The sequence below is a fragment of the Lagopus muta genome, chromosome Z, assembly GCF_023343835.1.
Source record: "Lagopus muta isolate bLagMut1 chromosome Z, bLagMut1 primary, whole genome shotgun sequence".
In the NCBI taxonomy this organism is placed as follows: Eukaryota; Metazoa; Chordata; class Aves; order Galliformes; family Phasianidae; genus Lagopus; species Lagopus muta.
In genome coordinates this window covers 28,607,468-28,620,192 of record NC_064472.1, presented here as the reverse complement: position 1 = coordinate 28,620,192, position 12,725 = coordinate 28,607,468, and the positions used below count along the sequence as shown (strand labels likewise).

At 40.1% G+C, this 12,725-nt stretch overlaps 1 protein-coding gene across 3 annotated transcripts in view; it reads right to left on the bottom strand.

Annotated features, from left to right (window-relative positions):
- The window catches only part of KDM4C (lysine demethylase 4C), a 297,078-nt gene that overhangs the window by 270,071 nt on the left and 14,282 nt on the right, over nucleotides 1-12,725 (bottom strand). For all 3 annotated transcript variants that reach the window (XM_048930999.1, XM_048930997.1, XM_048930998.1), the window contains exon 2: nucleotides 10,520-10,684. In XM_048930999.1, coding sequence (XP_048786956.1) covers nucleotides 10,520-10,663 — 144 coding nt within the window. In that variant the 5' untranslated portion in view covers nucleotides 10,664-10,684. The remainder of the gene's footprint in view (nucleotides 1-10,519; nucleotides 10,685-12,725) is intronic.

Genomic DNA, 12,725 nt, shown 5'->3' with positions numbered 1-12,725 from the left:
ATGGCATGATACTTTCCTGGTGCCTGATTCTCCTGGACCTGCTACCTGACACCTGCCTGTTTCTACTGGACGAGCTGTCAGTTGGCTACCGCTTACCTCCTTGCTGCCTTAGGCCGGCCATTCTGCCGTCACCTCCTTCGCCCCTACTACTGCATCAGCCTTGGACCATCAGAATCGCGCTCAACAGATTCCACTGGGTCCTTAGTGGTGACTATCCCTGCATTATATAATTCTTGCTTTTTTCTTACTATCCCTATTGCCTGCTTTCCCTTCCCCATCACCCTAATTTGTATTAATCGCCAGCCTTTCCCTTCCCTACCACTTTAATTGATAAAACTGGTTGGACGACATTTGACTTCCCCTGTGTCTCAATCTCATGCTGAACGTACCAAAGAATTTCCCCTCTCACTCTGATGACAGAGGGTCCTATCCACACATCATGCAACTGACGCTATGTGGAGCAAAGGGGATGCACAGATCACACAGTGGGCTCGAATAGGAAATCCCAGTCATACAGAAATATTAAAGTGATTATGGACTGGCCCAAAGACCAACATGCTAGAATATCAACAGAAGAGCAGCTGACATGTGCTGAAGAAGCTCTACTACGTAAGAAACCAACCAAAAATGAGAAGAAACATACTGATCACTGATCCTTTTCTCTTAGTAAATAATTTTATCTCAGCTTCTACTTTTTTTTATTATTGTCTTCCTCCATCCCACAACTGCATGGTGCTGAACCACCTGCTGGTTTAAAGCACAATATATGCTCTAACACATCCATGATCTTCTTAAATAAAGGGCTGTGACTGTGTGCTTACCCCAACCTCCTCTTTCAGCCTGGCTGCTAAACACTCGGCCTTGCTCAGTGAAACTTGAGTGACTACAGTTTTGGGGTGGATTATGCAGAATAATCATTGGAGATGACTTATTGACATGTCCTCCCTAATCAGAGTACAGTGTTGAGGAAGCCACCAGGGTGGAATATGCTGTGATGCTGCTGTGAATATGCAAGCAGTCTATTTCATGATAGCTCTCTAAGCAACCCAACATGTACCCCTAAATGTCAGTAACAGGAGAGCTCAGTATGTTGACTCTAAGAGATATACCACAGAAACCAGAATGGAGTGCAAACAAAGCAGCCAGGCTCTGTCATAACATTGCAAGAATGGGAACATGGTGGTACCACGGAACAGATAAACTTCATAGTTGCCACTGTGAGCCAGAAGCTTTTCATTTTCCCATTGTAACAATCACACAAAGATATGTATGATGAAAGCACTCAGGAAAGTAGTATAAAAATGGCTTAAGAGAGGAGAAACTTGGGGGAAGATATCATCCATTGCGGACTAGTCAGGAGGACATGGCTGACTTCTCGGACTTCTTATCTATTGGGTAAGATTCACACAATCAGTTTTACCAAGTGCTTTTCCAGGAAACTTAGAAATCTCTACAGAATTGTTTGATAATTTAACTTGCTTGCAGTAAGGCGTTTTATTTCCATTCTTGGTATTCCCGTGTGCTCTGTAAAGCATGTTTATCACTATCAGCACAAAAGAATCTGTAATCTGTTGCTTCAGTAAAGCACTATACATTAAGCTATACATAAGACTTCTCACTGAGCGTGACCAAATGCCTTCAGGGTGGCTTTTTTTTTGCTCATTTGAACATGACTAAGTAAAGGTGCTTCACACTACAGGCGAATCCAAGAGCATAGGATCACAGAATTGCAAGACCTAGAAGGGACCTCTGGACATAGCACTCGAAGTGAGGTCTCACCAGGGCCTAGCAGAGGGGGAGAATCACCTTCTTTGACCTGCTGGCCACACTGTTTTTAATGGACAGCAGAATGTCATTGGCCTTCTTGGCCACCATGGCACACTGCTGGGTTATGGACAACCTGCTGTCCACCAGGACAACCCAGTCCCTCTCTACAGAGCTCCACTCCAGCAGGTCATCTCCCAACCCATACTGGTGCATGCAGTTTTTTCTCCCTAGGTGCAAGTCCTCATCTGGTTCCACTCTGCCCAGCTCTCCAGCCTGTCCAGGTCCCGCTGAATGGCAGCACAGCCTTCCGGTGCATCAGCCATTCCTCCCAGCTTCGTTGTCATCATATGATCATGAGAGTTCTCACTGCATATGACCAAACTCCCTAGGGGTGGCTGCATGAGCCCATGCAGATGTAACCAGACTTATGTCAAACTGTGTAACTACCCTTTAAGACCCCTTTAAGGGGTTCCAGAGCTGAATGCAGCTCTGCAGGTGGGTCTCAGAGCACAGTGGACAATGGTTTCCCTCACCCAGTTGGTCACAATTCTTTTGACGCAGCCCAAGCTACACTGCACTTTTTGGGCTGCAGACACATACTGCCTATTTACGTTGAGATCTTTCTCCACATGTACCCCAAGTAATTCCCCACAGGGCTGTTTTTCATCCACTCGGCACCCAGCCTATATTTGTGCTTTGGATTGCCCTGACTTCACAGAGATCACAGAATCGTAGGGGCTAGAAAGGACATAGAGATAGACATAGAGATTTTGGAAAGGGTCCAGAGGAGGGCAACTAAGATGATCAGGGGGCTGGAGCACCTCCCCTATGAGGACAGGCTGAGGGAGTTGGGCTTGTTCAGCCTGGAGAAGAGAAGGCTGCGGGGTGACCTCATTGCAGCCTATCAATACCTGAAGGGAACCTACACCCAGGAGGGGAGTAAACTCTTCAAAAGGGCTGACAATAGCAGGACTAGGGGAAATGGATCCAAGTTGAAGGAGGGAAGATTTAGGTTGGATGTTAGGGGGAAGTTCTTTACTAGGAGAGTGGTTAGGCCCTGGAACGGGCTGCCCAGGGAGGTTGTGGATGCCCCGTCCTTGGACGTGTTTAAGGCCAGGTTGGACGGGGTCCTGGGCAACCTGATCTGAATGTGTATGTTTGGTGGCCCTGCTAGGCAGGGGGGTTGGAACTACATGATCCTTGAGGTCCCTTCCAACCCAGGTGATTCTGTGATTCTGTGACATCTAGAGATCATCTAGTCCAAGGCCCCTGCCAAAGCAGGCTCCCTAGACCAGGTTGCACTTGACCTGTTTGTATTTCTGGAGATCTGCGTGGGCCCTCCTCTCAAGTCCAGAGGACAGTTCTTTTCTCCATTTTTACTGTACCACATAGCTTAGTGCCATTCATAAATGTTTCCTGAAAGCTAAATGTTTAACTGAAAGCTTTTATATTTTTCCTGTTAATCTTATGGCTTCTGCTGTCCTCGTGGTATTAAAATATTTCCAACAAATAAATATAATCTTACTTCCCTCAGTTGTATTTTGTCTTCTGCCCTTGCAAAAAACAGCAAAAATGCTTTATAGCCCAGCTACCCTATCCATAGGGACCCCACAGAATGACATTCTACTTTGTTTGAATACCTGGCTTAACTTTATTAAACAAATAACTGCGCTTTATCCTGTATTAGTGTGGACACACAATCTCATCATTTCATTGTCTGCTCATTTCCTCAGCCTTATACACTACTTTTCTTTTTTCCTCTTTCAATCTCCAAGTCTGTAAACTTTGACATAGTTCCTCTGAGTACACTTATGTCAGACCCTGAAAAGCATATACATTTTATTTTTCCCCTCACAGTATGTACAAGCCTCACAGTCATCATATTCCTATTTATATATTCACACTCCTGAACAGACAAGACATCTTTTACCTCCTATCTCCACATACAAATCTGAAGTGTTAGTTAAGAAGTACTACTCTGCTTTATGTTCTCTGTTTAGAGGTTAAATGGCAGTTCCTGCATGTATGTGCATAGAGAGCTGTTCTTGAAGTCTTTCTTTCTCTTCATCCTTGAGTATATACATCCCCTGGTTCTGGACTTGATACAGTTCCTCTGAGTTTATTTTAAAAGTACCATCAAAAGGAGAAAAAAAAAATTATTCCTATTACTTAAAATTCAATTTCCACAACTCAGAAAACGTGCCTTTACTACAGTGCAAATTACTGACTTCGAAAGATTTTGAAAATACATAGTTCCTTAGTTTGCTGAAATTTATATACGTATATATATGCATAATATTATGTAGTTTTTAAAGAATAAACATTGGAATGTATTAATTTTTAAGATAGCTAAATAATACCCAAGTAGAAACAGCTAAAATTGCTTTGACTATTATTCTAACAGCAAGCAGATGAAAGGGAAGACAGACCTGCATATAGTGGTTACAAAGGCCCTTCCTAAGTCACAGTATGACAAGAAGTGATGGCTTCAAGTTGCACCAGGGGAGTTTTCAGCTTCAGTGTTTGGAAAAAATTATTCTCACAGTGAGTGGTGAAGGATTACAACAGGCTACTCAGGGAGGTGGTAGCATCACCATCCCTAAAGATACACAAGGAAACAGCAGATGTCACACTGAGCAACTAGGGCCTATAGCAGTTACACACATAGGCTGATGGTTGGACTAGATGATCTTAGTGATCCCTACCAATCTCAGTGAATCTAATATAATTCAATCAATATTCAAATCAATATAATTAATCGTTCTGTAAAAGTTCCCTTATTCTCTCTTTTATCATATGCATTAGTCTAGATGTTCTGTACATCCAGATCAGCATATGTCCAGTACATAAATACATACATATAGAGAAAAATATTTCTAGTGCTCCTGAGTATCATAGATGTACATGGAGAAAGTTTCTGCAAACAGTTTGGAATTCTGATGATAAAACAATCCTAGGAACCCGGATCCATTCCTTTCTTTCCAAGAGTATTTTCTCCTCATAGGACAACACTGTATTGGCCAAGAACAGAGATGCGCACTTTTTCAGTCACATAAACACAAGGGTATTAACTTTAAACTGAACCCAATTACACTGTATAAAATATCATAAATCTATGACTACATAATCAAATTCTACTCTTGCATGCTTCACTTTAGTGATTTCAGTAGAAACAGCATGAAATTCCAAGAGCTATGAAAGTAGTATCAACCTCTTAAAACCAAACGTTGGAATTGCAATTCAAACTAACTTAATTTCCAGCTTCTTTTAATTGCACATTAGTACAATTTGAGAGAATGGTAATCTGTAGCCAAATATTTCCATGCCTCCTATCTGAGATGTAATAACCATTTCATTCAAAGGTGACATTGAAACAGCATAGTTTAGATAAAGCAACAAAATAACTAGCTATACTTTGACAATGGCAACGATACAAAGATCCACCCTCAAGGAAATCCTGTCAGAGAAGAAAAAGTTTCCATTTGAATTCAGCTAAAGAAAGTGTTCCTTGAAAATTTAAGAATACAGGTTAAACAACATTTGCTAGATGTGTATGCTAGAATTAACCATCTATTTTTCCTCCTAACCCTGAAAAATGTAACATCTCTGAAGAAACTCATTTGAATTACTAAAATGTACTCTCCAGTCATTTTAACTCAGGTACAGGATTCTAATCTACAGTCTTTGCAGCACAATACCAGAGTAGATATGAAAAGAATAAGTAAGACAACAACCTCCTGTGTTACAGTAGGTCAGATACATTAGAAGCCTGCAACCACTCTACAACCAACATCTGTATTACAACTTTTTAGAATACTGATACATTTGCTGTATAAAAAGTCATTTCATACATGTCTAATCAAAACAGATTAGTATAGCTTTGGTCCATTTCAGCATTCAGTTGGGATGTTTCAGCCTTAGAAAGTTCACAAGAAAGTTACAAATCTACAAAACCACACATTAAACACTGTCTCTCTTTTTAAATTCTACTGATATTTATGTTACCTGGTTGCAAACAGAGGTTAACTGTGGATAGTAGGAAAGGAACCAGAACTGAGCTAAGGAGGTAAATCAGAGCGATTACAAAAGTTGTATTCATGCAGTAATCTGAGGAATACATACAATCTTGCCATTATTTCATTGAGAGAAATTCAATACTTCACTTTCTAGTGGCTGAAATTTTGCAACCAAGAATGCCACAACATAGAAGCTTCCTCCTCTAGACATCCTGACGTTGATATACAAAAATTATTAGCCTACCAGAATTAAATTTGAGTCCCCTGGTTAACATTAAGTATAACAGCAGCCAAAGAGGAGCATTTATCATCTGCATCAAGCTGATGACCAGGACACTCAGCTGTTTCAATCTTCCACAGGTGCGAAAAGAACAAGTACACAGGAAAAAAAGATACAGAAAATAAATTGTCCTAATTAAGATCTCAAAAATATGCTTGGATGCTTGTATACCCATTTGAAGCTCTGCAGTATCATGTCTGATGATATAGCTTATAAGAAGTGCCAAAGAGGACCATTTAACTCCATTTTCCTTTAAAATGAAATGAATGGGGTGCATTTTCTTTTTCAAGTGAAGCTGATTTTTAAATACTCCAGCACAAAAAGATTAGTTACATTCTAGAAAAAACAACACATGATAAAATGTCAGTCAGAACTATGCCCACTTTTAAGCAAAACTAGGTATTTGTTAATTTTTTTTTTCCCAAACATAAAATACAGTAATATTGGCATCTGCTATAATTTCCTTATATACCCAGAGATAGCAAGGAACACAGTCTGTGCATACTTCTTGATTATACAACATACCAAAGGACCCTAGCTACATTCAACAACTACATATGAATAAAGAAAGCATAGTAGCTGGTCAGACAGTTTATTTTTCTTTGGGTATGAGAACCCACTAACAAGAGAAATAAAAATAGTTACATAAATAGTATAGAAAAAAAGTATTTTTAATGTCAAAGATAGTAACAGAGATATACTGTCTTGCCCACATATACATTAATATATAGGTAGATCTGTTGAGACAGATCTTGCTGGTAAGTTCACTGTTAACGATGAGGTCTGTAATAGTTCGTTCCCACACAAACAAACATTTCATAATGTGGCTGACTATAAGAAACAGGAAAAAAAAAGCCTGACTTCAGTTTATCTTATTTCTATTTCTGTTTGTAGAGAAGAGTTTGAAAATGTTCTATCTATACCCTGACCTGGGAAGTCATGAAGGAAAAAGTTTTCAAAAGTTTGAGATGTTCAGCAAAGTTTGTTTCTCTTCTCTCAATTTTAAGTATCTCAATTTCACTCTAATAGCTTAAAATCCCAGTGATGAGGAGAGCCGCTCCCAATAGCGACTTAAAATAACTAAGGTAGGATTTCTAGACTTACATGGTGTGCTGTTCATTTCAAAAATGACAAAGCAGACAAGGCACAAATGTGACGCAACACTAAATTACATCAGATCTAATCTCTGACAATAACTCTCCATTAGGGGAGGAATAACTACTGTAAGATTCTGGATATACCACTGCATGAAGATATACTTATTGCTTTCTTTGTCTCAGACTTTATTACTAGGACCAATTATTCACTAGCTACCCAGACCATTGAGCTGGAAGACAGATGGGAACAGAATGAAACTCTTAAAATCCAGGGAGAAACAGTTAGTTACCTACTACTCCACTTGAACACACACAAACCCATGCATGACTGGGATCCACCCAAGGGTACTAATGGAGCTGGCAGAAGTGCTCACCAGACTACTTTCCTTATTTAGTGCTGGCCAAACAGGGAAGTCCCAGTTGACTTGGGCTTAGTGAACATGATGACTTTTTACCATGAAGGAATATCCAGGGATTATTGGCCTGTCAGATTTATTTCTGTACCAGGGAAAGTCATGGAATGTCATCACATGGCACATACTGGACAACTGGCTGATCAAACTCAGTCAGCACAGATTAATGGAAGACAAGTCCTGCTTGACTAACCTGGTCTACCTCTGCGGTAAGATCACCTGCTTACGTAGACAAAGAAAGAAGGCTGTGCACGTTGTCTACTTGGGCTTTTGCATATCATTTGCTAGTGTCTCCCACAGCATCCTCCTGGAGAAACCAGCAACTCACTGCTTGGACAGATCTGCTATGTGCTGGGCAAAAGACTTTCTGGATGGCCAGGCCCCAAAGGTTCTTGTGAATGAAGTTAAAAGTGGTTTGCAGATGGTTACAATCAGTGTTCCCTATGGCTCAGTAAGGCAGCCAGTCTCATTTAACATTTTTATCAACTGCCTGGATGAGGAGATTGGGTGCAACCACAGTAAGCTCCCAGATGACATTACGCTGAGTGGGAGTGTTGATGTGCTTGAGGGTAGGAAGGCTGTGCAGAAGGATCTGGATAGGCTGGATCAATGGGCAACAGCCAGTTATACGGCATTCAACAAGCCTAAGTGCTGGGCTCACTGCTTGGGTCATAACAACCCCATGCACCTGTATGGGCTTGGGGAAAAGTAGTTGGCAGGAAAGGACCTAGGGGTGCAGGTCAACAGCCAGCTATACATGAGCCCATAAAGCCAAGAAGGTGAACAGCATCCTGGCCTGCATGAGAAATAGCATAGGCAGCAGGATTTGGAAAGAGACTGTCCCTCTATACTCAAGCACTGGTGATGCTGCACATGAAGTACCATCTTCAATTTTGGGTCCCTTGCTGCAAGAAGGATGCTCCAGGACATGCAGAAGGAAAAGAAAAAAAAATCCATTAAAGGACTGGAAATTTATGTGGAGTGACTGAGAGAACTGAAAAAGGCCTGGAAAAAAAGGAGAGACATCATCATTCTCTACAGCTACCTGAAAGGAGGTAGCAGCAAAAAAGACAGCCTCTATATTCAGCTGGCAAAACATAAGGAAATGGCTTCAAGTTACAGAAGGGAAGGTTTAGACTGGATATCAGGAAGAATTTGTTCTCAGGAGTGGTTAGGCATTGGAACAAACCGCTCAGGGAAGTGGAGTCACCATCTCCAAAGGTATTCAATAAACATGCAGGTGTTTCATCTATCGACACAGTTCAGTGATAGGCAGGTAGAGAGGTGAATGGTTGAACTCTGTGATCTCTAAGAGACTGTTCTACAGTTTTATTCCACATCTAAGTCTCATTATAAAAAAAAAGAATTAACACTAGAAAGTAAGCAAATATGGATTTAATCTCAGTAGTGCCTCACTAACCTTAAAGCATATAGCTACTGGCTGAAGTGGGATTATCTGCAAGCCTAAGGGACTGCATTTGCCAGATGAGGATTTTCTAGTTTACTGTAACACCTCTCCTTTTATATACTCCAAACACAAAGGATGCTCCAAGAGTAATGCCTCCTATTTTATGATATTGGCTTATGATATTAGAAACAAATACTGGTGGTAAGGCAGTTTTCTATTACATACTATTGCTGTGCAACAGACAGCAGCAGAAGGGCAGTCTGATAAAATGGTGCCTGTCACTGAAGTGCATATAAAGCAAAGGTGGGTTACTGAATTTCTCCTTCTGGAAAAAAAACACACTTGGTAACATTCATCAATGCTTGCTGAATGCTTCTGGAGACCAAAGAGTGGATGTCAGTATAGCCATATGCTAGATGGTGCATAGCTGTCACACCCTGAAGTGCACCTCAAATTGGTGGATTACAACCAGGAAACTACATATGGAGATGAATATTGACATCAACGTGTTGGAAACAGTTGTGGCAATATTGGAATATCACAAAGTTTGCATTAGGTGAGCACCATGAGTGCTCATATGGGACCACAAAGAACATCATACGCAAGTTTATCAGGACAGTGGTGGCAGTTTCCTGGATCACATCACTAATGGTGATGAGACATCGTATCACCACAATAAGGTGCAGTCAAAATGGCAGTCCACAGAGTGGCAGTGCGTGAACTTCTCATCAAAGATTAAGACCTAGAAGGTAAGGTGATGCTTATTGTCTTTTGGGATAGGAAAGGGACAATCCTTCTCAATTTTATGTGACCCAGATAAACAATAAACTCTGCTACAACATGACACTGACTAAGCTGAACTTCCAAAGTCAGGACAAAGAAGACGACAACCTTTTTCTTGTCGCACCGTAAAACCAGGCCCCATTCCAGACTAAAGACCATGAAGCATGCTGCCAACCTTGGCTGGACTGTCCTACCACAGTCCAGATTTCACACATTCTGACTTCCAACAATTGGACCAATAAAAAATGGAAAAAAAAAAAAAAAAACAAGCACAGCATGCAGGCTCTTGTTCATGACTGGCAAAATGAATAGCTAATAATGGCAACTATGCTGAAAAATACTGTTTTGTAGCTGAGAATGTACTGTATCAAATAATGCCATTGTGTTCTTCCGTACTGTTATAGTTACCATGAAAATAAACTGGAGGCATCATTTTTGAAGCAAAATATGTATATTATGTTCTTCCCTATATATACATCCTGTGTTACCAAAACTAGTTTAAATCTGCCTTATGAAAAGATCCTCTTTTTCTGTTGTAAACATGCTAAAAATTGAAGGTTGGAAAGAGAAAAGTATCTTCATTCATTTGCATAGCACAAAGACTACAACCAGAAAAACAGACCAGCATCAAATTCATTGAAATTCGCATGAAAAAAATATTATCAGCAATAAGACCAATATCACTATCAGTGAAATAAAAGTGTAGGAAAACACGTATTAGGAACAATTTTCCTCCTATATTAAAGATGGTTTACCTTTGCAACTCCAGCCCTATGAGCACCTTGCGATTCCATGTATGCTAAGTATTTGTTGAACTCTCTGAATTCATCCATTGACGGCCTAAAAGTCATGATTTTGCAACTCGGATTTGGAGGACTATCAGACATGACCGTCGCCATTGTGGTTCGTTTTCAATCCAGCTGAAAAATAAAATAACATATGCTGAAGAGAATAACCTTCTGTCAAACAGCATCTGAAATTCAACACATGTTTTGATCAGGAAAAAAGTTTTCAAAATGCCACAGTATTATAAAAGGCACAAACGAAATACTTACTTTCTCTCCCCACTCCTTTAAGACCACTCAACCCTTACCCCAAAGACATGTCTACCATAAGCAACAGTTCTATAAAAACCCAGTACAAAAATCCATACAATCCTCTCGCTGTGTTTTTCTGTTGCTGTTTTTTGGGTTTTTTTTTTTGTTGTTTTGTTTTGTTTTACAACACACTTTCTCAACTTTACCTTTAACACCATACTAGCAACTTTCAGTGTTGATGCATTCACAGCTTGCTCCATTTCTGTGTGGATATTTACATTACACAGGTATAACCTAAACTAACAAAGCTATGCATATTACCATTCCCACTTAGTTCATGAGGAAACTGATTACTGACTTTCTAATCACACTGCAAATGCAGGTAAAGAGTGCCTGGATTTTCTAACTCATGTCAACACTTCAATGGAATTGTATCAGTCTGCATTGCCAAGATGCAATAATATGACCATTTACAAATTTATTCCTTAATCTTACAACAAAAAAAAAAAAAATCCTCATTTCAGAACAAAAGTAAATCAGCTCTGACTATCTTTTTCAGTGATTTGCTGTGTCATCCCTCACTTGAGGAAAGGGAAGATTTGGCACTGAGGGACAAGGTTTGAGGGATATGGTGGTGATGTGCTTGACTAGATGATCTTAGTGGTCTTTTCCAACCCTTAACAATTTTATGACTTTATCCATCTGCAAAACACAATACACCCATGGTTTTGTTACCAAACCATGTCACCTTACACTGCTTGTATGTTAGCATATTAGCCAGTAATTTCATTAGCTTCGTATCTCTCTTAGCTTGGCTATGAATCACTTACAGGAAAACTGTGATTCCCTTTATGTCTCTGCATGTTTCACTCTCCTATAGCATTCAAAGATTCAGCCTGCTTCTTGTGCCCTTAAATTATGTTTTCGCATTCCTACTTCTCACAGAAAATCACTCTCTATTTTTAACAATTAGATTTCTTTTTTCCCACACTCCTCTCTTTTCTACCCTCCTTCCTACATTATTTCCATCCCTGATTGAAACAAAATTAATTAGATTTCTGCAAGTCTCCAACAATCAAAAAAATCAGTACCATTTTAATTCAGGATTATTTTTGTATTTAAATTATGATTATGAGGTCCATATAGGCAAGCACATCCCAACATATAAAACTGAGATATCTTCGTGGTGGTAAACGCATGCCATGCATCCTTCACTTAGTCCCATCCATTAAAGAAGCACACATAAATCTGTTATGATGATCAGTTCCAAGTCAGTGAGATTAGGTTATATCTGAAGTTAAAGCTTTCTTTGCTTATATGCATTGTGCCATGCAGAAAGCTTATTATTCATATTGCTTCTCTGACACTAAAATGACACTGGAAAGATAATGAAGCAGGGTAATTGATCTCTCTTTAATCAGTTCTTAGCCCTTCAATTTCATACATGCATATGAGTGCAGCATGTACAAACACATCACCTCTAAAAAAAACTATTTACTGGCAAAAAAAAAAATTAAGTCTGTCATTATTTTACGCCTTTAAACTACTTCACTAACTCTTATACAATACAACCTGCAATCATCAGCTACTTTTTCCAGAGGAACCTAAGCAGGTTTGAGCAGTGGGCCCAAGACAATCTCATGAAGTTCAACAAACCCAAATGCAAGGTACTGCACCTGGGTGGAGGCAAACCCCACTACCAATACAAGCTGAGGGATGAAAGGATTGAGCACAGCCCTGCTAAAATAGACTTGGGGGTACAGTGGATGGGCACCTGGACATGAGCCAGCAGTGCGGCCTCACAGCTCAGAAAGCCAACTGTAATCTGGGCTGCATCAAAACAAGTGTGGCCAGCAGGGCAAGAGAGGCGATCCTGCCCCTCTATGCTGGTGAGACTTCACCTGGAATACTGCATCCAAATGTG